The sequence below is a fragment of the Myotis yumanensis genome, unplaced genomic scaffold (assembly GCF_028538775.1).
Source record: "Myotis yumanensis isolate MYYU_CA2020_CCGP unplaced genomic scaffold, mMyoYum1.0.hap1 SCAF_13, whole genome shotgun sequence".
NCBI lineage: Eukaryota > Metazoa > Chordata > Mammalia > Chiroptera > Vespertilionidae > Myotis > Myotis yumanensis.
The window spans coordinates 5,076,574-5,102,775 of record NW_027223764.1 but is presented as its reverse complement, the minus strand read 5'-3'; the positions used below and the strand labels follow the sequence as shown (position 1 = coordinate 5,102,775).

Genomic DNA, 26,202 nt, shown 5'->3' with positions numbered 1-26,202 from the left:
CCGCCGGCCGCCTGACGTCACAAAGCCCCGCTCGGCCGGCCACCGAGCACGGGCCGGGGGCGCGGAGGGCGCGCGGGACACCCGCCGGCGCCCCTGTCCCGGAACCCGGCTCCCAGGGACGCACGCGGGGCCGGGCTGCCTCCGGAGCTGGGTGGGCGTGAACGCACTGCGCAGCTCCCGGGATGGGGCAGGGTTTGCGCCCGGCCCCCCGAGTACGCTGGCCGCGAGCGTCCGACGAAAGGGTCCGGGAGCTGGAGCCGAGGGGCGGCCGGAGACATTCCCCGGCCCTGCTCCAGGGCCCCTCCCCCACCCCTGCCCGGGGCCTTCCGGGGCGCCTCCCCTCCCGACCCAGGTCTCCTCCTCTCCTTTCCGCCCCCCAATCCCTGTAGTCCGGTCCCCCGCCTCCGGGTCTGGCGCCCAGTGGCCACCCTGCACTGCGGGGAGGAAGTCCCGGCGGAGCGAGCAGGAAGCCGGGCGGGCGGGCCAAGAAGACGCGGGGCGCCGAAGGGACACCAGCAGGAGCGCCGCAGCGGCCCAGTCTCTCCCTGGATCCTAGGGGGAATTTGGCGACCCCCGCGCCCTAGGCACCCTCCTGGGTTACGGGATGTGCGCCGGGCTCTGGGTTCCCGGTGCACCCGGGGTGGCTCGCACCAGGGTAAGGGAGGGTGATCCAGTTTGCAAGTCTCAGTCGCGACCCTGCCGCCTGGATCGCCCGGAAACTGTGGGTTCCGAGCTACTCCACCGCGGCCGGAGCGGCCGGAGGGCCACGCGGCCAGTTCACAGTATGAAGGAACATTGCGAGGGAGAGAGGGGCTTCCCAGCGCGCGATACCGGCCGGCTATGGGGAGTGGGGCGGTGGAGGCGCAGAGCGCACACCGTACCCCTAACTGCGTCCTGCTCCCGCGCGCCTTCCGCCCAGTTAAAGCTCTCGACTTTACCGAGCACTGGCGCTCGGAGCCCAGCCTGTTGCAGTGACCTTGCCCGGAACCCGGCCCGCCCCCTAAGCGGGGCTTGCTGAGCCTGACTGGGCAGCGGAGACTGGCCCGCAGCCGGTTGTCCTGACGACCCGGACGCCGCCCGCCGCCAGACCCCGCCCCTCCGAGCCCCGCACCAGGCCCCGCCCCGCCCCGCCCTGCGTCATGGCCGCCACCCCTGGCGCCTCCATGGACCCTAGGGCCACCTGGCTCTGCTCGTGCTCGCCCTCAAGCGACCGCGGGGCGCAGGGCCGTCCTAGAGGAGCCGGGGCGGAGCCACGGAAGGCTACGGGGACCTCGCAGTGCCTCACCGCCCCCAATTGTAAGGGTTGGAGAATGAAGGAGCATCAGTACAGCCCTAGGAGAGGTCCTAGCGCTGGTGTAGGAGGAGAGCAGAGGGGCTCAGGTATCTGAGTCCGCCACCTCTCCATGGTCAGCCAACCCCTCCCTGTGACAGCTCAGCCCCCGGAGGGGCCTGCCTACTATCTGCACCCACAGGCCTTTGCAGTCCCCACTCCCACCTGGGTGGGGCTGACATTGGAGCAAAAAGGCCAGGCAACAGGGACCCCTGCTGGCACTGGGAAGGGAGACTGGCCAGAGGCTGTCCACTGCCTGCTGCGCACTGCCTTTCCTGGACACCGTGGACCAGGGAGCCAGGGGTTTGAGTCAGCCCTGGGCTGGTGGGGATATCACGGGTAGGGGTGTGATCATGGGTAGGGGTGTGTCAATGTGTGCACAGGGGAGCTGTGGGGGGGTGGAGGGGGTGTTAGGAAAGCGTTCCCAGGAGGGGTGGTGCTTGAGCAGACGTCCACCCAGAGGGAAAGGGGCCCCACATGACAGTGTGGGCAGCTAGACAGGGGCTAAAGTGGGGGGAGCACAGAAGGGGACCCTCTGAAAGGTACCCAGTGTTGTAGAAATGGGGCTTCCTGGGTAACTGCCAGGTGTTCATGGAGGAGGTAGGTGGGGCAGATACATTTGAAGACAGCCTGGAGGGGAGCCTGATGGGACAGTGGGTGTTGGGGGACACAGAGCTGAGAGGGGGGAGGGCAAGTGAGAAGTGTGCCCCGCCTCAGCCCCATCTGTGTTGTGTACTTTTTAAGTGAACTTGGAAGCCATTTTACAAATCTGTCTCTACAAGGTAGAAACTTTAAAAGAGACAACAGGTGGATGTGAAGTTTAAAGGTGGCTGTTTGGGGCCCCGCCTGGCAGACCTGCCCACCCATCTGCTCCCTACTGGCTCCCCTACCCCACTCTCATTTCAAGAAGGTGCTAGGAGCTTCCAGAGCCCCTGATGAAAGTGCCGGTGTTCTTTGCAGGAACCTGGTCAGCCCAGGGGTCCTGACCCCCATATGCCCCTTCCTTTCTGACCCAGTGCTCCCTCCTCTAGTGTCCCCCTCAAGGGCCAGCCCTGTGCATGGCGGTAAGTGACCGTGTGCTGGTCCCTGGAAAGAACATTCCCAGAACCTAGAGCCGTGGGTGGCTGCCCAATGGGACTAGGAAGGGGCTGCAGAGTGACCCCAGGCTGAGGGGAAACAGGGCCAGGAGCCTCTCCCCAGGCCTTTGGACTTTGTTCCTAAAGCCTTCATACCCTGCTATGGGCACCATAGCCACCGCCAGGCCTACCTAGCACCTGGCCCTTGGCCTAGCCAGCCCCAAGCACTGGTTAGATGGGCAGGGTGGTGGCATGGAAGGGGACAGGAAACCACCCAGAACCACCTCTGGAGCTGAATTGTGTTACCATGAGCCAGCAGGAGGGGCAGCAGGAATGCTTTAGACAGGGGGTGACCTATGTGTCCACCTCCTTTCAGGGTACTGGTCTCTGTGCTGGTCCTTGGAGGTGCCTCACTAGCCTGACCCCGCTAGTATTTCAGGAAACCTTCTCCAAGTCCCAGCTCTCATGGCCCACCTCCTCGCCCCTGAAGCCACAGGAGAGCCTGCTGAGCCCTGTCCAGCACTGTCCTTTCAACTGATACATAATTATGCCTTTGTCATCTCTCATTCGGTCTCACCTACAAGATGAGACTCATGGGAACTCCCCATGGCTAGAACGAAAGCTGCCACAGTCACCTGGCTAGGTGGCTGGTATCTCCCACCCTGGTAGCCCCCTCCCTCACATACCTGGGCCTGTTCCCACTTCCTCTTACTGGAGCTCGCCTGGGCTGGCCCAGTGGGCAGGTCATTTGCAGCCCAACCAGGTGCTTCTGAGATGGAACCAAAGTTGCCTGGTCCAAGGGCCAGAGCCATGGGTCAGAGACCATGGATCTACCCAGAGCCAGTACCCAGAGGCCACAGGTGTGAAGGCCAAGATGGGCCCTCTTGCTTGGACCTAGGCCACCTCACAGCAGGTCTCATCTGGGAGGGAGAGGACAAGATGAGGCCCTTGAGAACTAGGGCTTGATTAGCACCCATTACCATGTGTTAGCACCCATCCTAGGCTCAGGGCGGAGTGGGGTGCATGAGCCAACCAGGCTTCTCTCCCAGACATCACCATCACCATCACCATCACCACCACCACCACCACCATCACCACCATCACCACCACCACCACCATCATCACTATCACCATCACCACCACCACCACCATCACCATCACCACCACCATCACCATCACCATCACCACCACCACCACCACCACCACCATCACCATCACCACCATCACCACCACCACCACCATCACTATCACCATCAACACCACCACCACCATCACCACCACCATCACCATCACCATCACCACCACCACCATCACCATCACCACCACCATCATGACTATCACCATCACCACCACCACCACCATCATCACTATCACCATCACCACCACCACCACCACCACCACCACCACCATCACCACCACCATCATCACTATCATCATCACCACCACGACCACCACCATCACTATCACCATCACCACCACCACCACCACCACCATCACTATCACCACCACCACCACCACCATTATCACCACCACCATCATTATCACCACCATCACCATTACTATCATCACTATCACCATCACCACCACCACTATCACCATCACCACCACCATCACCACCACCACCACCATCACCATCACCATTACTATCATCACATCACCAGCACCAGCACCATCACAGTTCTCCCCTGTAGCTGGTCCAGCAATGAGATCCTCAGACTTTGGGCCATGGTCAGGGCTGGGCTGCCGCAGCAAACACGTGCCACATTCCTGTGCAGCACCCGCCCCACTGGTATTTCACCTGGGCCCGTGGAATTGCTCAAAGGCCCTGGCAGGTGGCTGGTGCCTTCTGGAAAGCTTCCCCACCCACCCCCTAACCGGTGCCTTTCTGAGTCCCGTGAGTGGGGCGGTGCTCTGCAGTGGCCCCGAGTCCCCCTCAGGCCCAGGTCCTGTGTTTGCAGGCATCTGAGCAAGAACGTTTCAGGGTGGGGCATCTCTTTCTCAAATAACGGCTTTAGTTTCAAAACAGTTGATCTGTGGTCCTTATTCTGAGCCAGCTGGCTGCTTCTCCCTTAAGTTTGTTCTCTGTGACGAGGAACCCAAGTGCAGAGCACCCCAAGCTGTGGGGGGCCATTGAGAAATCTTGGGGGCAGAGTATATTTGTGATGCTCCCCTCCCAAGGCTCCCAGGCCCCTGTCCAGGTCCTCATCTGACCTGGTTTGCAGTCAGCGTTGATGTCCTAGTGTGGGCGAGAGGAGAAATCTCCCCACGTCGATTAAAACTGCTTGGCCAGAGACTGAGCTCTCTCAGAGTCAAAGACAGAGAACCCGCAGAGTCTGGGCATGTGGGCCAGGACGCCCGCCCCTGCCCTGCATGGCCTTGGCAGCAGCGGTGTGCCCCAGGCGCCACCTGCTGGGGAACGTGGGTCATAGCGCTGAGGCTGAGGGAATGGTGCTACACCCCTTTACGGCCTAAGCCTGAGGAAGGCCTGGAAGCTTCTGTTCTGCACTTTCAGAGCCCGGAGCTCCCTGCAGAGGGACCACCTGGAGGGGCATGTGGTGGCGGGGGGGGAAGGGGGGGCTCAGGCCCCCTAAGTGGCCTGTCACGTAGCATTGGATAACCGAGGGAGGTGGCGAGAACCCTGGAAGTCCTTGTCGGTGCACAGGACGGGAAAGGAGCGGTTGGGGAAGCTGGAAGAGTTGACATTTATACCTGTCTGATCAGGAGAGAAGGTAAAGGGACTGTCACTGCTAATAGAATGAAAAATACGCAGAACTTGAGGCCAACAAGGACAAAAATGAAAGCACTGCAACTTGAACCAACCAGCAAAATTAAACAAATTTGAAGCTGGAGTAAAATCAAGCATGTTTGCCACCACGGAATGCCACCACTGAATTTTTCTCCAGCTTTTCCTTTTTAATCATCTAACAGTGTTTGACTTTTATCTGTACCCTGTTTCTAGGATTCTTGGAGCAAAGTGATTTTTAAAAAGGTGAGATGACTGGAGTTGGACTCCTAGGCTGGACAGGTGGGGAGCTGATGAAGGCCTCCCACTGAGCTGGGGCCCAGGCCTCCTTCCCGAATGCAGTGAGCTCAGAACAAAACCCTGGGGCAGACAGAATCGATTAGCCTGCAGAACGCTGTTAGTGGCTGATCGGCTGATTGGAGGGGAGGCCTGGGCAGCCTTCGGGGGGCAGGGGTGTGCCCTGCTGGGTCCGCCACTGGGAAGGTTGAAGGTCAAAGGAGACCCCTGCTGGTGGGAGGAGAGCCTCACGGCAGTGGCTTCTACCTGGCAGGATGGGGTGAGCCAGCACCCCCCTCCCCGCCCCCCGCCCATGGAAATAACTACCTTTGTTGCTAGAAATGAAAGTGGTGTGGCTGGTTTACAGTATTCTCTTCCTTTTAATGCAGCTGAAACCTTTCACGGCCACAGAAAAAGCAACGCAGATCAAAAACAATAGGCTGCTTGCACAGCGAGCCGAGGGAGATGCTGAACCTGAGACCCCAGCGTGCGAGGGCACGGAGGAAGACAGCCCCGCCGAGCCCACTCTCGGCTGGAGGCGTTCCCGTCGTCGCACATAAGACTCTGTCATTAGTATTTGTAGTCACTTTCAGATGCTTAGTGTTTCGTGTTGGAAAACGTATTCTGAGGCTGTAATGCCGGCAGGGACAGCGGATGGCTCCCAGGGAGCGCCGGGCCCCCGTGGCTCTTGCTCAGTTTCATGACTCCGTCCAGCAGCTTTCTGGCCTTTCGGGGAGGGCGGGGGGACAAAGTTAGCCAGGTGGACAGGACGGGGTCAGCCTGTCTCTGTTCAGACACACTGTCCCGTGCAGGGGGCAGGTCCCCAGAGGCCCCGGTGTTCACATGCAACATCTGCATGACTGCCAGTCAAGGAAGGGACAGGGAGGGTCCGCTCTCCTGCTCACGTCACCACAGCCGGCCCCGTCCCGACTGCGATCCCACCTGAGACTCACACCCGCCCCGGGAGCGGGGGCCGAGACTCAGACACAGGAACGGGACCCAGCGTGCTGAGGTGGAGGGAATTCCTGAGCCTGGAACCAGGTGTGGGCTCTGCTCCAAAAGCCCTGTCCCCAGCCCATCTGTTGGGCCAGAAGGAGGTGACATAGAGGAGGAGGCAGGGGGCCCTAGGGTGCCTCTGCCCAGAAAAGCTGGCCGCTATGTCTGCAGTGCCAGGACCTCCCTGTCCCCAAGGAGGGCATGTCCTCGCCCCCCTTCTGCCCCCCCTCAGTTCCATCTCCCTGGGCATAGCCTGGACCTCCAGCTGCAGACCCATCACGATGGATAAGTCGACACTCGGGGTTTGCAGCCTCATGACCAGCGGACGTTATTCGCTGCTTATCCCCTGGTTAACATTTTCTTTCCTAAAACGATTGTGTTCTTTGTGGAATTAAAAACATTTATTTTGCTTTCTGCATACCTGCCACTGTGACTCTACACAGACACTGGGCGCGTCGGCCTGTGGCCTGGCTGCGGCCCAGGCCCCTCCTTAGCGGAAGCCCTCACGGCCCCACCCAGCTCTGCTGGCACAAACCCTCAGGTGAAGACCCCACAGACAGGTCCCTGCCCCGTTTCCTCGGGTCAAGGAGAAGCTGCTGCCAGGGCCCGTCAGGCGGCACGTCGCACCCGAGGGCTCACACGTGGCCAAAGTGTTTTCTCATCCTTCGCCCGAGTCATCCTGGGACCCTCACCCACTGTAAGGCCCGTGAAATGCCTCCCCACCCACATTTCAGCGAACACGTGCTCTGGGAAGGCACAGCAAGCTCCCTTCCGTTTTTAATAAAACCACTTGTTTTTAAATAAAGCCGACAAATACGTACCACCTCCAGGTTCTCGGTGGCCTTCCTCATCTCCTTGAACGGTGCCACCCCCTGAAACGTTTTCCTCCGCTCCTGCATTTGCCGGACGTGCTGCTGCAGCCTCCCCTCCAGGCCCTGCTCCTGGAAGGGCCTGCGGAGACCGGGCCGGCCTCAGCCTGGGAGAAGGAGCCTTCCTTCCCCTCCAGACCAAAGCAGAGCCTGCGGCTTGCACCCCACTGTGAGGTTGAGGCGGTGAAGGGGATGCTGAGGCCACCAGAGGCCGCCCGCCCCTTCCTCCCGGCGCCAGCTCACAGCCAGGCCTGGGCGACTCTCCCAACCCTTCCCCTCGGCTCCAAGCTGCTGGGACACACACTGTATTTTAAAAACTTCAGGCTAAGATGCTGCACATTTCGGGCCCTGCACATGGTGCCATGGGACAAAGAGCATGTCTGTTTTCACGTCAGATTCATAGTTGTCATAAATCCTCAGTCAGAGGGACATTGGATTAAATGAGGATTTTAAACATATTTGCTCTGTTAGCATCGGGGCTTTGGGTTCACACCCTTTGATTTATAACAAAGATGCGCAGAGTGGCAGAAAGAGGCCTGAGACTCCAGTGCAGCGGTTCTCAACCTGTGGGTCGCGACCCCTTTGGCGGTCGAACGACCCTTTTCCAGGGGTCGCCGAAGGCCATCCTGCATATCAGATATTTACATGACGATTCCTAACAGTAGCAACATTACAGTTATGAAGTAGCAACGAAAATAATTTTATGGTTGGGTCACAACATGAGGAACTGTATTTAAAGGGCCAGAAGGTTGAGAACCGCTGCTCTAGTGGGAGGCACAGACCGCCGCAGGAGGGCGCAGTGGGGGCTGAGAAGACACGCCAGCGAAGGGAGAACACGGGAACCTAAAGCAAGTCTGGGGCCTGCGGAGCTGCTGCTCCAAGTGGGGACGGGTCCCTCAGGGATGTGCGGACACTGGCGGGGAGGTGACAAGCCCAGCGGCTACAGCAGCTCCTGAGGGAGGGACCCATCCTTCCTGCTGTCCGTGCTACCTGAGCCCCCAGAGGCCTGGACCTGTGCCCATGAGATGCTGGTGGAACCAAGACCTCTGACCCGGGGGTGGGAGGGAGCATCACCCCCAGAACCAACCTGGGCTCGTCACTGGCGTGTGGGGACTTCTCTTTGAGCTGCGCCCCTTTCCCTGGTGGAGCCACTGGCGTTTTCTCGTCGTCGATAAGATCTGTGGCAAAGGGGAGCTTGGGGGCCTCCTAGGAAAACATAACAAGGCGTTCAGGAGCCCACGGACACACTGCTGTGGGCACAGACGATCGTCCACGGAGGCCGATCAGCGGCCGTCAGAGAACAGTGGTCCCTGCACTGCGGTCACCACCCGGCCTCGGCCGCCAACTGGCCGTGCTGCTGGCCAGGCGGGGTGAAGGGCCAGGCACAGAGCAGGGTGATACCCACCGGAAATGGACGTGACCATGCAGACGTGACCCTGTCTTTAAATCACTAAGTTTCGAACTGAAACATAACTGACAGAGAGTCAGAAAGCCTGTGTTATCGGTGACTGGTCGGAGCTATCCTGCCCTCGCCCTGCTGCACCCCTGCCCGTGCTATGTCCCAGGCAGGCGGGCGTCCCCAAACGCCCTTGGGATGGCCCTGGGCCATCGCTGGCTTCAGTGGACAACATGCTGGATTCGGTGTGTTTTTTCCACTAATAGCGCTGTCCCGTCGTCCACTCCCCACCAGCCGGTCCGTGGTGGTGTGGGTGTGAGTACTTGGAGAGGAAGGGACATATGGGGAGTCAGTCACACTGTCTCTACAGCTTTCCTGTCCCTCAAAGTTTGCCTGTCAGAGTGGCCACCCCGCTGTGAGGTGGACAGTGGACAGGGCGCCTTCCCCGAGACTAGGGGCGCAGAGGCCACCCTGCCCTGTGGGGTGCCAACAGGGGACGTGCCTTAAACAAAAGAACTGAAGGAACATCGTGCCAAGTTCAAATGCACACGTGCCTGACTGCTCTCGGGAGAGAAGCAAGCCGGCACGTCCAGGCCCGCGGCTGCCCTGTCCATCTGGGCTCAGACCCCAAATGAGCCATGGGAGCCGGCGGCCCCAGCCTTCAAAACGGAAGGCCTGAGCCCGCTCAACCACCGCTGCTTGGCTTCCAAGGTGCCCGACCTCCCTGAAGCTGAGAGGACCCCAGACAAGGAGACCCAGCAAGACACCTGTGGGCACACTCGACTCTGACGGTACAGAGCACAGACCACAGGTTCACTGGGCACCAGCCCAGCCCCACCCCTCTGCGCTGGGCCTGCGGGCCTCAATCTTCACCTGGGAAAGGGGGACGTTGGCAGTACCCGCCGCATCCCAGGCCTGAACAGGAGGAGCGGGAGCCCAGGGCACTCGACCTGCGAGCGGCTGGCAGTACCTGACAGCCGCTCTCAGGTCTCACCGCAGCCCCACCTCCCGCCAGCACCGCCTACCAGCGTCCGTCGTGGAGGCCGGAGTTTGCCGAGTTCCCTCTTCCTCTTCCTCAGCGTCTGGGCTTGCTCCCGCCACTCCAGCAGGGCCCTTCTGTCTCTGGAGGAAAGGCACCATCGTATCAGTCGGTCCTGGTCGGGGGGCAGCTGCACAACTTACAAGGACTCTCCTGTCATTGTTAAAGCTCCACACATAGCCCTCCACTTCCGGTCCCTCCGTCCAGAGGGCAGACACTGGCCTGAGCGGCACAGATTTGGGGGGCGGCTTCTGAAATGCACCCCGGGCAGAGCTGGGCACATTGAACTATCCCAAGGGCGAGCCAGGCCCCCCTCAAGCCCCTGCCAGGAGAGGCATCAGAAGGCCAGGCCGGGGCTGTGGCCGCCAGCCCTGGCACCGAGGCCTTCAGGCACTCGCAGTGGCCGATGAGTCAGCTTCCTCTGAGACACGTGAGTTCCACGTTAGAGAGTGAGCACGCGTTTCTCCCAGGCCCCTCCCTGTGACGTGGCCATGCTCTCGCCGGGCTTTGGCAGGACGGGCTCCACGTGGCGAGGGGTTGCCTGCTGCACCCTGACCTCCCTGCGGTCACAACCGAGGGGAGTCACTGCCCAAAGCTCAGAGACCGCTGGGCTGTGCTTCTGGCTTTGGAGACGGGACGGGATCCATGGGAAGCCTCGCCGGGCCCAGGTCTCCATCTGCCCGTGTGAACTACTTCCTGGGTCTCCCGTAGCTTCCAGTGGTCAGCACGCCTCCCCAGCCCCCGCCCCCCCAATCTGGCCTCTGCTCTCCCCTCTCAGCAGATGGCCCCCTGGCCTCTTGCCCTGCCTGTGTCATGGGCTCTTCCGTCCTCATGGCGCCCGGGCTCCGCCCACTGCCCCCTGTGAGGTCCCACACGGTGCTTGGTGCTGCCTTGGGATTTAGGTGGCGGTGGGACCAGGTACCTCCTTCCCAGGCTCCCCTGGGGCACGGTGCTGGTCCTCCCGGCAGCCATGCTTTGCTGTCAGAGCCTGGGGAGGGCCAGGTGCCCCCCTCTGCACCCCTGCAGAGGCCTCCCCACTAGACCGCCTCCCGCCCCTGCCTGGGTGGTTCCCCTGCCCCCAGCTGAGCCACACTCCCTGGTCCTCCACTCAGCAGTCCTGTGTGGAGCTGTGACTTTGTGATCTCAGGGGCTACCCTCCCAGAAGACGGGGTCCATCCTCGTCTCCACCACTTCTCGGTGGCCTGGATGGAAGGGACCCCCCCCTCCCCTTGAGAGGCCCCGGGTAAAGTCCTTAGGAGCCTCATGTCCTAAGACAACCAGGTCCACCAGGAGTTTAAGCCGCAGGACAGGCCTCCTGCACTGTCCCCACGGAGGCCACAGAACGCAGCCTCGGGGTCCCAGGCAGAGAAACCAGAGAGAGCTGGCACCTGCCCTTGGTGCTTGAGACCTTCCTTTCACAGAGCGTGCAGGGTCCCGGGCACCCCGAGTGCCGGTGCCGCCGTGCCACTTCCCTGCCCTGAGCACCGCCATCATGGGCAGAACAAGAGGGGGACGGTGGCTGGGGGAGGGGAGGGACTCACGTGAAAACAAGGGGCAGAAGAGCTTCCCCGAGGAGTCTAAGGGCAGGTGCCCGAGGCTGGAACTGGAGTTTTAGGAACTAGAATCAGGGAACAGGCGAAGCCAGGCAGGAGGGGTGGGACCCACCTAGATGCAGAGCAGGGAGGTGCCGGGGGCCAGCACAGTGTGTGGGGGCAGGTGCCCTCGGTGGTCGGGGGCAGCCTGTGACATTGGCTCTAGGAGGCTCCTCTCGCGGGGACACAGATGGCCTTGCTCTGCAGAACTGCCCGCCAGGCCGCCCGTGCTCGGTCCTCACCTGGCCCTGAGGTGGGCGGCAGGCGCCCCACCCCTGTAGCCTGGACTCCAGCTGAGGGACACTTTGGGGGACTCTAGGAGGTGGCTGTCCACAGCTGTGGCTGATGACCAGCGTGATCCCAGGAGCAGCCCAGACCACACCCGAGTCTGAGCCTCTCTGTCATCCCTGCCACCAGGGGACAGCCCAGGGGCCGGGACCTCATGTGTCCTGACCAGTTCTGAGGGTCCACCATCCCCCACCTTTCACTGAAGGAAAAGAAGCCAACTAGACAGTAGGCCTGGTGGCGGGAGGACAATCGTGCACCCTCAGAACTGGGTCTGTGAACAGTCCGCATCCATCAGGGCCCGAGAGAAGACACACTCATGGGATGGGTTCAGGAGGGTTTATTCACACCAGGCTATTCATGGGGGAGGGGCAGACAGGTCCTGGGGCAGTGCGGGGACAGTGGGGCTAGCTGCCCAGGCTCTGGGATAAGGGAAGGGGTGACTGCCGGGTGGAACCCAGGAGTGAGAAGCATGGGGTGGGCCTCTGTGGGGGACCTGGTCAGGCCCAGGTGGCATTCACTGGGAGGGGCAGGTGGAATAAAGGTACTGCCCTCCAGCTCCCCCTTCTCTCCGACCCCCTTGCTGGGACCCCTCCACTGACCAAACCCAACCAGGAGACGAGGGGCTCCTGGGTGCTGTGGACGAGGCCCATGCTGGCCGGCCTCCTAGGGCCCAGAGCACGGGGGAAGCGGGCGGTCAGCAGAGCTGGACAGAGGACACACTGAGCACAGGGGTGGCCGCGGCAGCAGCAGACCCGCGAGGCAAGGGTGAGAGTGAATGGACAAGCATGTTACTTTTAAATATTGTTCTTTAGAAAAGACCTGCCAGCCAAGTAAATGAAAGGGGACGGATTAAGGAAGAATAAGAAATTGGAGGAAGGTATAACAAAGAAGGCAGGCGGTGTGAGGAGGCGGGTGGGGACGGGCGTGCAGGGAGAACCTGCCCGGAGATGGCCTGCACTTGGAAGCAGCTCCCAGCTTCCAAAGGGGGAGAAACAGTCCGTTTATCAGGAGTCAGCCCCAGGCCCGCCGGGATCCCACGGAGCCCAGCCTCACCTCCGGCGCTGCTCCATCAGCACCTGCTTCTCCCGCAGTTCCCTGAAGGCCGCGGCCCGCCTCTCCTCCAGCTGCTCTGCTTCTGTCGCTGTCCCTGTCCCCGCTGGGTGCGCTAACGCCAGGCCAGGCAGGGCGCCCTTGAAGGAGGGTATCTTCTTTCTGGAATTACACAAGGTTTTAGCCGAGTACCTAACAAAACCTTGCGATGAACACACACCTGGAAGATGTGGTAGAAAACACACAGCCCGAGAGCAGGGCTTCTGGGCCAGCTGCGCCCTGGGCCTGCGTGGAAGGTGCTGCCCTCCACTCCCACCCCCAAGCCGCCAGGTCACCCTCGGGCTGTGGGCTCTGAACCGGCTTCCCCTGAGCCACCTGGATGCGAATGGAAGGAGGGAGGAGGAGGTTTCTAAATAGCAGGCTTGGACCGTCCTGTCCGCGAGTGGGTGACTCAGGACTGAGACAGTCGCGAGGTGAGTCCAGGCCGGGCTGCCGCGGAGCCTACACTATGTGCTTCCTACACCTCTGCGGCCACCATCGGTTAGTAACACCTCAACGGTTTTTATTCTGAAAATGTTCAGACCTACAGAACAGGTGTAAGGATAGTGCAATGAACAGCAACACCTTTCCTGGAGATGGAAGATTTTCAATGTTTTCAATATTCCAACCCCAGCCTTCTCACACACCGTACCCAGACCCACACACACACCATGCACATACAACACACATCACACACACAATGCATGCGCAACACATAGCACACAGCATGCATACACAACACACATCACACATACCCATGCACATACAACACATCACCTATATCATGCACATGTAACACACATTACATACATTATGCACATGCAACACACATCATACACCATGAATACACAACACCCATCGTGCACATCATGCACATGCAACACACACACAATATACACATGGGCACATACCATGCACAGACATACCACACACACACACACACCAGACATATAACACACACATACACACACACACTCAAACACACAGGTTTGTGCTTTTCTCTTGTGTAACCACCTACTTGGAGCCCATGTTGGGGTGACTTTAACCCAAAGCCAGGTGGGTACTGCTGCCTAACTAGTGAAGGCAATGCAGACACACACACATCCCTGATGTTTTAACAGACAGTTGCAAAGTAGTTTTTCAACTTTGAAAAGACCTGACGACACACCTTGGCCTAGGAGTCGTACCTGAGGGCGTGTCTGGGGTTGGGGCGGGCTTCATCCCGGGTGCGCAGCACGGCCCGGAGGTTTGGAGGCAGCTCCATGGCGAGGAGCTGGTTTTGCAGAACCTCCGCCTGCTCCTTCTCCACGATCTCCTGCCGCAGCTTCCAGAAGCGCCTGATCTCCTCCTCACTCGGCCAATCTTCACAGGAATCGGCAGATCTGAGCTCACTCAGGTCCAGTCTCTCAACAGGTGGGAACGGGCCCTCCATTTCTTTTAACCTGGTCCCCTTTGGCCCCTGAGAATTAGTGGTGCCTCCGTTGGGTGCACATTCTTCGGGTAAGGCCAGCACGGGATATGGCAGCTGACTCAGGTGTATCGCTAGTAAAATAAAATCCCGATTCAGTCGACTGCGCTGCAACCCTGGGCCGAGCCTCAAGCAGACCCCAGGCAGCTCCCTCCGCCCGGGCTCTGGCAGTCCCTGTAAACCCATGTAAGGGAAGATGCTTCCTATGCACATCCTTTGGGTGTCTTAATTTCTAATCAACGTTTAGCCCATGTGCCTGCTGCTTTTGTCTGGCAATGCTTTTGTTGACTTTCAGACACTTTTATCTCTAGCTCTAGGTAAATTGTTTGGGAGCAAATTGGCCTAAAATGTATTCATCCTTTGTCTCTGCCAGGTCCCACATTAGGCGTTGGAGCCACGGTGTCCCACAGACCTGGGTCACCTGGCTGCGTGAGGCCTCCATTCCCACAGGCACCAGACACTCGGACAGGCTGGGGTGTGCCCACCAAGCCCTGGCACACATCCATCCCAGGCATGTAGACGCACACACCCTGTGTCCTCAGACACATTTTAAACAGCTCTAACCACTGTAAGCTACTTCCTGTAAGAGGTGAATTCATTTTCAGCCTTTCAAATCTAATCTAGTTAGCCATTATCTACACTAATAAAAGGGAAACATGCAAATTGGTGTCACTCCACTACGCCCACCAGCCAATCAGAGTGACTATGCAAATTAACCCGACAAAGATGGTGGTTAATTTGCATACGCAGGCACAGAGCAAAGACTGACGAGTGAAGAGGCTTGGCTTCTCCTCTGCAGCCGGACCAAAGGCCTGGGTCCTGGGTGCCGGAGGAAAACCGGTGCCAGGAGCCGGGGAAGGAAGGCCTATTGCACGAATCTCTTCATGCAACACACATCTAGTATATATATTCATGCACTCAGGGAGTCCCTCAGCCCAGCCTGTGCCCTCTCACAGTCTGGGACCCTTGGGGGATGCCCACCTGCTGGCTTAGGCCTGCTCCCCGAGAACAGATGATCTAAAAGAAATAATCATATCCTTGGGTAAGGATGTTTTAGAAAGGTAATGGTCGCATGAAAATTCACTGCCGGCAGGGCTGAGGGGCCTGGGTGCTGCCATCTTGTGGCTGTGGGTGCTGCCATCTTTGTGAGGGTGTGATGGTCAATTAGCATATTACCGCTTTATTATATAGGATTAGAGAGAGAGAGAGAGAGAGAGAAGAAAGGAAAGGGATAGAGGGATAGAGAGAGAGAAACATCAATGAGACAGGAACATCATCGATCAGCTGCCTCCTGCACGCCCCACACTAGGGATCGAGCCCGCAACCTGGGCATGTGCCCTGACTGTGAATCAAACCGGTGACTTCTTGGTTCCTCGGTTGATGCTCCATCGCTGAGCCACATAGGCTGGGCTCTACCTTTTTTTCTTGTCGATTACATGTCTATTGTATTAAACAGGTACAGACTTCAATGTAAAAAACAAAAACTGCAATGGGATTGAAGAGTAATGAGAACAACGATGACCCTAAATATTTATTACTTATGAAAGCATAAAATTCTAAAAAATATTTTTCAAGGTCAGTGTTTTACAACTTATTTCTCTAAGAAAAAGCCATTCTCTAAACATAACATCCAGAAGGAGAGCTCAGAATATGAAACAGGTAGAGGCTTTGCTGTCAAGCACTGTTATTACAGCGTGTGCCCCGCACGACCCCATGGGTCTCCTGTGGGACCCAGTGGGCGGCTGAGTGAGATGCGCTGGTGCCACACAGGACATGACACATGCGTGCATAGGACAGCACACTCCCAATGCTATATGCTCCCGACCGCTATATGCATGGGGTTGGTGTTTTTAAAGGAAAATAGTTTAGTTCTAGTCAGTTTCTCAGTGGTTAGAGCGTTGGCCTGTGGACTGAAGAGTCCTGGGTTCAATTCTGGTCAAGGACACGTATCTTGGTTGCAGGCTCAATCCCTGGGCCCCGGTCAAGGTGTGTGTGGGAGGCAACCAATCGATGTGTCTCTCTCACATCAGTGTTTCTCTCTGTCTCTCCCTCTCCCTTCCACTCTCAACAATTCTCAGGGGAGGAAAAGAAAGAAAGAAAGGAAGAAAGGAAGGAAGGAAGGAAGGAAGGAAGGAAGGAAGGAAGGAAGGAAGGGAGGGAGGGAGGGAGGGAGGAAGGGAGAGAGGGGAAGGAAGGAAGAAAGGAAGGAAGGAAGGAAGGAAGGAAGGAAGGAAGGAAGGAAGGGAGGGAGGAAGGAAGGAAGGAAGGGAGGGAGGGAGGGAGGAAGGGAGAGAGGGGAAGGAAGGAAGAAAGGAAGGAAGGAAGGAAGGAAGGAAGGAAGGAAGGAAGGAAGGAAGGGAGGGAGGGAGGGAGGGAGGGAGGGAGGGGAAGGAAGAAAGGGAGGAAGGGAGGGAGGGAGGAAGCCTATAGAATGGGCAATTGTTGTCTAATGGACCAAGCAATTCCTGAAATGGTGACGTGATGGTATTGGGGGTGAGGACTGTTTCATTATGTTCAGTGAACTTTTACCCAAACCCGCCCCGGACAGGCTCCATCGTGGGCACTGAGGATGCAAGCCTGTGAGCACAGAGCCAGAGAAAGACAGGGCTCTGCTGTCAGCGAGGAGACCGTGTGTGAACCAGGTGCGGGGAGCGTCCAGCGGGACACATGAGGCTCCCGTGTTCCTCGGGACATGATTATAGAGAGGAGGTGCCCTGGGCCCAGATTTTAAAAAGCACTCGCTTCGGTTTTGATGCAGTTTGTCCTAATAATTGTCCTACGAACCTTGAGAAGCTGCTGGGTCTCGGCGGGAGGAGAGCTTGGCTGCAGAGCCTTGTAGGAATCTCAGGATGGCGGCCGGGCCCTTCTGCACAATGACCTGAGGCGGGAACTCCAGAGGGCAGTGCCTCAGGTTCAGTGCTCTCAGCGTCGTCACGTTCCCTGGCGGAGAGGAAGAACCATCAGGTAGAGGCTTTGCTGTCAAGCACTGTTTTTTTTTTGTTTTTGTTTTTGTTTTTTTAAAATATATTTTATTGATTTTTTTACAGAGAGGAAGGGAGAGAGATAGAGAGTTAGAAACATCGATGAGAGAGAAACATCGATCAGCTGCCTCCTGCACATCTCCCACTGGGGATGCGCCCACAACCAAGGTACATGCCCTTGACCGGAATCGAACCCGGGACCCTTCAGTCCACAGGCCGACGCTCTATCCACTGAGCCAAACCGGTTTTGGCTCAAGCACTGTTATTACAGCATGTGCCCCGCACGACCCCATGGGTCTCCTGTGGGACCCAGTGGGCGGCTGAGTGAGATGCGCTGGTGCCACACAGGACACAACACACGCGTGCATAGGACAGCACACTCCCAATGCTATATGGATGGAAGAACCATCCATTACACACACTCCTGTGCAATGGAGACAGGAGATGACAGTTACTTTTGCACATTAGGAAAAAAGATCCTGTTGAGAATTCTGGGTAAAATTATATGACAGATGTCTGAGATTTGCTTTAAAAAAAAAACAACCCTGCAGGGGGAACAGATTCCATAGATTAAGACCAGTCTACTTACAAAATAAAATAAAATAAACAAACAGCCCTCTAGTAAAGCAACAACAGCAGCCCTCTATTAAAAATCACCAAAAGCTGCTATAATATATTATCCAAAATGCCTATCTTCAACAATACCAAAAACTATAAGGCATGCAAAGAAAAGTAAAATATGACTTATACTCAGGAAACAAGCAGCCAAGAGAGACTGTCTTTGAGCAGGCTCAGATGCTGGATGCAGCATACAAAAACATCAAAGCAGTTGTTATAAACATGTTCAAAGAAATGAAAAAAAAAAACAACTTAAATAATTAAAGGAAAATATAGTAAAATGTCTCAACAAATATAGAATGTCAATAAAAATAGAATTATTAAATAACCAACTAGCAGTTTTAGACTTAAAAATTGCAAAGACTGAAATAAAAAATTCACTGGCCTCAAGATAACAAAATGGCAAAAGCATATACAAGACAAAGAAACAAGTCAACTGAAAAATGGATAGATAATATGTATGCAAGCTGAGGTCCAAGAGAAAAAAGATTCAAACAACAACAGAACTCAGAGACCATAGAACATCAAGAATGCTAATATACATGTGACAATGGTCATAGCGGGGAGCAAAAGAGAGGGTTAGAAAAAAATCTGAGCAAACCATGGCCAACACAGCTCTAATTTGATGATAAACATTAATGTATATATCTAAGAAGCTTAACAAATCCCAAGTTATATAAACCACAAGGATTCACACTGAGAAACATCACAAACTACTGAAAGACAGAGAAATATTATTGAAAACATCCAGGGAAAGACAACTCAGCACCTACAAGGGAACAGCAACTATAAGATCAAGAGCAGACTTCCTGGCGAAAGCAGTGGTGGCCTGAGCACAGGGGAGCAGGTGTCCACAGTGCTGTCAATCAAGGGCTCTGGGTCTGGCAAACTCTCCTTCAAAAAGGCAGATGAAGATATTCCCAAACTGATGCAGGTAGAAATAGATCATCTGAATCAATCTATAACAATTAAGAAAATGAATTAGTAATTTAAAATCCACCCCCCAACACACACACACACGCACACACAATCTCAAGTCTAGTTGCAAACCATTGAACTGAATGGATGAGTTTAACAGCAGATTAGACTCACCAGAAGACCTAGAACTCAAGGCAGGTCAATCCTATATAATAAAAAGCTAATATGCAAATTGTCCCCTCGATCAGGAGTTGGACCAGGGGGTGGGGCCGGCCAACCACCCGAGTCCCCTTCCCCTGGCCAGCCCGGCCCTATTGGCCTTGATCGGGGCAGGCCAGCCAGACCCCACCTGTGCACGAATTGATGCACTGGGCCTCTAGTGGAAAACAACGAAAATGGAACACAGAGAGAAAAAAAAGAATTGGGGGGGGGGGGGAGTATTCAAGGCATGTGGGACAGAATCAGAATCTAAACTTGTGTAACTGGAGTCCCAGGAAGAGAGGAAATGAGAATGAGAAAGAAGCAACGCTCCAGGCAAAAGACAGAGACCATCGGACTGGACAGAAGAGCGACACGCAACCACACCTGCCTGCGGCTGACGACGCAGAGGCTGAAGTCAAAGCTGGGAAGGTGCATGCGCGCACCGAGGTGGCCAGGAGAAGGCTGAAGTGAGTGCACTCACACACTCCGAGTGCCAATGAGCATGGAACACGCATGTGAAACCACGGGGCTAGCGCTCCACACAAACCAGAGCGCCAAAAGCAACAAGAAAATATAAAAATCCTAAATTTCTATTCAACCAGTAACATCGTATCAAAATATAAAGAAGCAGAAGTTGGTGGATCTGAAAGGAAAGGTTTCATCGCTCCTCACGCTAGGCTGCGGGTCACTCTTTAGGTGTAGAAATCACACAGGCACTGGCAGCTCTTGGGAGCCCGAGGACAGAGGCGGAGGGGTGTGAGCCACACGCGGGCCTCCCCTCGGGGCCATGCCTGGTGCGTCTACTACAGGTTGCAGCAACCTCACTAGACTGCATTTTAAAACCACCTTTTATTTGGTTGGTTGAGTACTTACCCAGCTGCACAGGTAACATTTTGATAGGATTTCTTTCTAAAAGCAAAGTTTTCAAATACCTTTAAAACAAAACAGAACATATATCATTTAAAAGCAGAAAGTCGAGTAACTGTCCCTAAGTGATACCGCGTTTCTTCATTTGTCTTCTCTTTAAGGCGGCAACGCCACAGACCCACAGTGACCACAGGCGTGGTCAACTGTCCCGGCATTGGGCCGAGCTCTCCCCCGGAGCTGCTGACCTCGGGGCCAGGCAATGCTTGGCTGGGGGACGGTCCTGTGCCTGAGGGTGTTTATAGCAGCATCTAGGCCTGTCCCCACAAGATGCCAGTAAACCACCCCCCACCCCGTGACAACCACAAAACCTGCAGACATTGCCAACTGTGCGCAGAGAGGGGCACGTTCTCCTGGCTGAGAACCAGTGCCCGGCTGTGGGTACCCGGTGACACACGCACCACACGGGGGTGCCTGAGGTGTGTGTGATGCACCCCAGCGTTTTCAGGTGCTCTGTGCAAATGTTCTCCACGGTCAAGAGCGTGCTGCCCGGCATGTCTGCCCTGCTTACGGATGGTGATTCACATACTCCTGGCCGGAGAAGTCCCAAAGCAAGGACACATGGTCTCGGGGCATTTTCTCCCCGTATTTGACACCTGTGAGCATGACTTGTAAAATTTAGCACAAAAGAGATCTCAGGCAGATAGGATGGCTGGAGGGCCCCAACAGAAATGACTGGCTGCATGCCTGCTGGGGCGTCACCAGTTCACGCTGCCTCGGCCCCTCTGGTTCAACACTGTCATGTATCAATGGCAGTTTCCCTTCCTCCTTCCCTTCTCAGGGGTTCCCAGCTGAAATCTGGTGTGAAAGGACCACAAATACTCTGGCTCGTCAGTGCCTTCAGCCCAGGGGCTGACAATTTTCTATTTACCTTCCTGGGAGCGTTGGTACTTGGGCTGCTTTGGGTATTAGCCCCTTTACATCTGCGGACACGCAGCAGCCACTGGGGACAGCGCCCAGAGCTTCCGGAGATGCCTCGACAGAACTGCGGTGGCAAAGGGCCCTCACCTCCCCACACCAGGGACATTCCTGTTGGCTGGTTTGGGGACATACAACATGGCAGCCACCTGCTGACCTGAAAGGGTATCAGGCCTGTGTCCACCTGACATAATAACACATTAAAATATTCGGTGCACACTTTAAATGACACCCAGTGCTGATCCAGCATTTCATTTCACAGACTTCCCCCCGGACATAGGCGTCTGTGGGAACCAAACTACTTGTAGGGGCACCCGGGCTGAGGCCGCTCCTCAAGCATCTGCCCTGGCCGTGAGCTCACACCGCCGGCCCGGAAGGGGCACCTTCGTTCTGGATGGTTTTCATCGGGCTTTGTGGTAAGTTTAAGGCTTTTAATAAGCGCACATCACTTAAAACTTATAATGAGTGTGTTTCAGGTCTTCCGCAGGCTGCTCCGATTTGAATGACATAGTGGGTTGCACATCACATGCACAATTCTATCTTAAACAACAGTGAGCAGCGGGCTTTGCCTGGAAACATCAAAGACTCCAACACTGGAGAGCTGTGTGCTTATTTGAGAAGAAAGAAGAGTGTTTAGGGGAAAGCACTTCATTTTTACCTTTTGAGTAGCAATTACTCTTCGCATAATTTATGGACAAAAAGCACTAGATTATCCTAAACACAGAAGAGGACCGTGTGACAAACAGCGCCTGCCCAGGCCGCCTCCGAGGGCTGGGGAGGCCACTCGGGTCAGTTGTAGGGGAAGGAGGAAGCAGCCTGGACAGCCTCAGCCCGTCACACAGCCAGTCACACAGCCAGGCACACAGCCAGCTGCAGACCGGGCTCAGCCATGCGCCTGCCTGGCCGGCTCTATGCAACCAGGGACACGACTCCCCACAAGTGCTCTGCTCCGCAGACCCCGCCAACCCCATGGACTCCGGGAAGAGGGCTCCTGGCTCTGGCCCCATCCTGATGGAGATGCCAGCTCATCGTGACATTCACTGCTTCCTCGAGGAGCCTGCGAAGGCACCAAGGATCAGAGACATTTTCTCTTACTCTTACAGGTGACAGAATACTCGCTTTTTTTTTTTTAATCCTCACCCAAGGTGATTTTTTTAGAGAGAGTGGAAGAGAAAGGGAAAGACAGAGAGAAATATCGATGTGAGAGAAACACATCAATTGGTTGCCTCTGGGACCCAGGCCGGGGAGGACCCTGCAACCCAGGTACCTGTCCTTGACCGGAACCGAACCTGGGACCCTTTGGTCTGCAGACTGATGTTCTATCCACTAAGCCAAACTGGCTATGGCAATACTCACTTCCTAAAAATTGCTTTTAAAAATGGTGAGCAACAGCTGGGAGAGTGAAGGGCCTGCTGCAGGCCTGTGCCCTGCGGTTTCAGTGACCACCTGGCTTCTGTGCACAGTTACTCGTGTCAGAGCTGGGGGTGCCCTTGCACACCTCTCTTCCTCCCATGCCCACATGCACCCGGAGCCCCACCGGCTCCTGAGCCCAGCGCAGCTCTACAGTGTCCGGCCTTGCCCGGGCACCGCCTCGCGCATGCACTGCTGCAGTGGCCTCCTTCGTGGCCTCACTGCTGCCACTCTCGCCCCTCCGTACAGTGATCTGAAAGCCAAGTCACATTCCACCCCCATCCACTCAAACCCTCTGTGGGGAGCGGCTATAGGGTCAAGCCTCAGACTGACCTGTGGCAGAGCCACATTCAAGTCCCAGCTTGGAGGGCAGAGCCCTCCTAGCACAATTAAGCTTGACCTTACAGTCCTCCCTTGCTCCTAGGTAGCTAATGGGCTGAGGGAGGTGCAGCAAGTGCTGCCAAAACAAGGCTTGAGTAATGAAACTTGCAAGAACATTGTAAACATGTTGACCACTCCCCTTTTTTTGCTTTGTGTGATCTGACTACAAAATAAAGCTTCAGCTTACAGGCTATGTCACTGTTTCCTCATCCAGGCACAGTGATCCTACCTGGCCCCAACTGTATTCTCTTGTCTGTCTTCTTTAATCCTTCACTGCCCCTCCTCAGGTTCACCCCTGGCCACGCTGGACGTGGTTCATGCTTGACCCTATTGCCACTCCCTACGACCCTCTTTCAAAATGAAATCCAAAATAGCAGCTGTAGCCTACAAGCCTGGCCGACCATGCTGGCCTCCCTGTGTCCCTCACGTCTCCAAGCACATGCCCGCCCCAGGGCCTTTGCATGTGCTTTCTTTGCCCAGATACACTGACACAGAAGGAGGGCCTGAAGTGTTTCTCAGAAGGGTTCAAAGGGTAAGAAGCACTGGGGGAAGGACTGGGTACAGGAGGCAAAGGGGCCAGGAGGGAAGGGGACCTCCTGGTGAGCATGGCTCCCGGAGGCCATGCTGAGGATGCCAGCAGATGGTCAGCTACTGGGGAGGGCCCAGGTCTTTGAAGTGGGGGTGCTGGGAATCTCTGGAGTCAGAGCAGGAGAGCACACATTCACTCTTCCAAAATGGGCAGAATTTCTCGTTTTGGATACACGTGGTTGTATTTCCGACCCTTCAGGCAGTTTCACACAATGAGTCAGAGATGGACCCAGACATTACAAACCCCACACGGCAATAGCCCCATGAATTTGTACACTCAGCCATCGCACTGCCCGGCCAGCCTCAAAAATACCATCAAATGCTTCCATTCTGAAGTCAAAATTCAACCAGGAGGAGCTGAGCAGCAACAGAGTGGGCTCTCAGACGTGTGAAGGGGACGGGGACTTTGAGTCGGGAACAGGAGCGTGACTTGCCTGTGAGAGCCAATCCCGGACGGAAGCACCTGAATCCTGTTGTGCCGCAGGTCCAGCCAGGTGAGGTTGGGCAGCAGCTGAAAGAAGTCTCGCGGGATTGTGCAGAGCTCATTTCTCTGAAGATGCAATTGCTTCCCAGGAAAGAAAAGACCACGTTTGGTCAACCAACTGAATTTTAAAACACGATACAGCCTAGAAGCATTTCCGAAGCGCTACCAGCCACCGCAATCACACATATTGAGTTAGACGAGAAATCGTACTCTTTTACCTTAAGTTTAAACAGTAGACATGAGACTCAACATGAGAATCGTCAGGGCCCGTGCGCCACTGTGGGAGCTGAGAGTGGGTCCTGACCCGAGGACACCCCCATGAGCACATGCCACTTCTAAAACTCCCTCTGACACCACACTCACCCCCGGTGTTTATATCCCTCTTCTCCCTCCTGGGCCCACAGCAACTCTGCCTAGTGAAGGAACGGCCCCGTCTGGTCCCAGGGACGCATCCAAAGGGAATAACTGAAGGACACACACACCGAGCAGCCTGCTGTGGGTTAACCGTGATCAGCAGCCACACAAGAACAACCCCAGAGCCATCACTGCAGGATTCCCAGTGAAATCAAGTCACCATCATAAAGGAGGCAATAGCACGGGAGGCAGGGACAAAGTGCAGAGCACGGGACCTATTAGCTGTGTGACTTTGAACAAGTTCCCAAGCCTCTCTGTGCTCCAGAGTCCCCACCTGTAAAACAGGTCACGTGATCCACCTCCCAGGGCACACTAGGTGGGCAATGCTTGGCACACGGCAGTGCCAGGTCAGCACTGGCCATCGTGACTATGTTGCTGGGCTCTGATGGAACCTTATTCTGGAAGTCACAAAAGCTCACAAGATCACAAGCAGGCAGGGACTCACCTGGCGAGGGCACTAGGCATAAGGTAAAATTGGCATGTAACGTCAGCAAAGTGTGGGTGAGAAAGTTTTTCCCTGTTTCAATGTTGACTGGGTTTTTAGGGCTTCTGTGTTTTAAATAAGAGACTGAGACCCAGCTGGCATAGCTCAGCGGTTGAGCGTTGACCTATGAACCAGTAGGTCCCAGTTCGATTCCAGGTCAGCGCACATGCCTGGGTTACGGGCTCAGTCCCCAGTGTGGGGCGTGCAGGAGGCAGCCGATCAATAATTCTCTCTCATCGTTGACGTTTCTATCTCTTTCTCCCTCTCCCTTCCTCTCTGCAATCAATAATACAAATATATTAAATTAGGGAGCCAAGGTGCTTTCAGTAGCGGTGTCTACCATAAGCTTTTTGGTGCCCAAGACTTTCTCGAGGAGAGGGAACATCAGAATTGGACCCTACGAGGTATTCCCATTGGCTGGTCCCCAGGCCTGAATTTCTCATTTGTCTTGAACAGCACACGAAGCCCCGAGTTAACCCTCCTCTGTCTCATTCTAGAATTTCTCTCCTGCAGAGAAGCCGACAAGTAAAAGCTTGGGGTGAGCTGTTTGTTTATGTCTACTCGGTCCGTGCACAATACCCCGAGACACGCCCCGCTTACTTTAAGGGTGGGGATTTTAAGGATGTCTCCTAAATGCTGAAGACCCCTTTGACTCAAGTCTAGAATTGGTGAGGAAGAAAATATGGCCCCGGGGACACTCTTAGGAATGTCTTTGGACGGGGCGGCAGGCGGGTGCCCAGCCTGAGCAGCGTCGCTCTCCAGGTCAGCGGTCCCAGGGCCGGTTCCCTCCATCTGTCAGCTGGGAGGAAGCAATCCTCCAGGCCACCGCTCATCCTCCTGGGTCACCTGGAGGGAGAGGGGACACACCACAATGAGGAACGCGGCCACGTTCCCAGGTGGACGGGCTGGCTGCCTGGCAGGCCTGCAGTGATTTCACCTGCTTACAAAACACTCGCTTTTAATAAACGATATCGTCAACTTGACTTTTAAATTTTAAAAGAATCCCTGGGATGCAAGAAGGTTCAGATGAAAACGTTCTGCTCCTCGCTCTGAACCATGGATACAACTTTCAACTCCAAAACGCAGGAGAGAAATGGCTATTTCAGGGAGGAAAACAGTCAAAACGTTCCAAAGTCTGTAAACCAACGTATTCCTTCCATAAAATGGGGGTGAAGGAACTGCCCACAGGTGCTACCTCCCCATCCCCCTAACCTTATCCCCCACCCCCACCCCCACGACTGGGCCTTTCTCTGGCTAGTCCTGTTCTGCTAGGCTATGAGGGGAGGACTTCAACCTCCTATAAACCTCCCAACAGGACAAATGTCTGAAAACCAGAGCGAAACACCAGGACCTAAAAATGAGGGCGGGCTCCGGGGGATCCTGAGGCTGTTCCGGGTGCCCAGCGCGCCCTGCCTCGGTTTCCCCATCGGAGCCTGAGAGTCCACGCTTGGGGGCGCAGCCTGTACTGGGCACCGCCTTCCATCAGCTGCCCGCCCACCGTCGGGCCCCAGGAGCTCAGAGCTCCCCTCACTCACACACACCCCTTCTTCCCCCACCTCATCTGCCGAACCCTTTCTCCTCCCCTGCGTTGCCGCCCTCCCTGCCTCACCTGCAGCGAACCCCTCCCGCCTCACCTGTGGGGGTGCCCCCACTAGCAGGTTGGGGCGCCGAGAACGCAGGGAGGTGCAGCCCAACAATGGAGGCCGCCAGGCACACGCG

At 56.1% G+C, this 26,202-nt stretch overlaps 1 protein-coding gene across 4 annotated transcripts; it reads right to left on the bottom strand.

The window, feature by feature from the left end:
* Nucleotides 1–5,474: 5,474 nt before the first annotated feature.
* LRRC27 (leucine rich repeat containing 27) lies at nucleotides 5,475–26,202 on the bottom strand. 4 transcript variants are annotated; one of them, XM_070432127.1, is made up of 11 exons: nucleotides 26,118–26,202; nucleotides 25,084–25,329; nucleotides 23,536–23,666; nucleotides 19,754–19,812; nucleotides 16,947–17,102; nucleotides 13,882–14,236; nucleotides 12,659–12,817; nucleotides 9,712–9,808; nucleotides 8,378–8,496; nucleotides 7,243–7,372; nucleotides 5,475–6,146 (listed from the first exon to the last, which is right to left on the bottom strand). In XM_070432127.1, the coding sequence occupies exons 2-11, from the start codon at nucleotides 25,273–25,275 to the stop codon at nucleotides 6,015–6,017; spliced, it is 1,530 nt and encodes a 509-aa protein (XP_070288228.1). In that variant the 5' UTR covers nucleotides 25,276–25,329; nucleotides 26,118–26,202; the 3' UTR covers nucleotides 5,475–6,014. The 4 variants fall into 4 exon arrangements, with proteins under 4 accessions (XP_070288228.1, XP_070288230.1, XP_070288231.1 ...); XM_070432128.1 differs by having other exon boundaries at nucleotides 5,476–6,151; XM_070432129.1 differs by lacking the exon at nucleotides 25,084–25,329 and having other exon boundaries at nucleotides 26,118–26,159.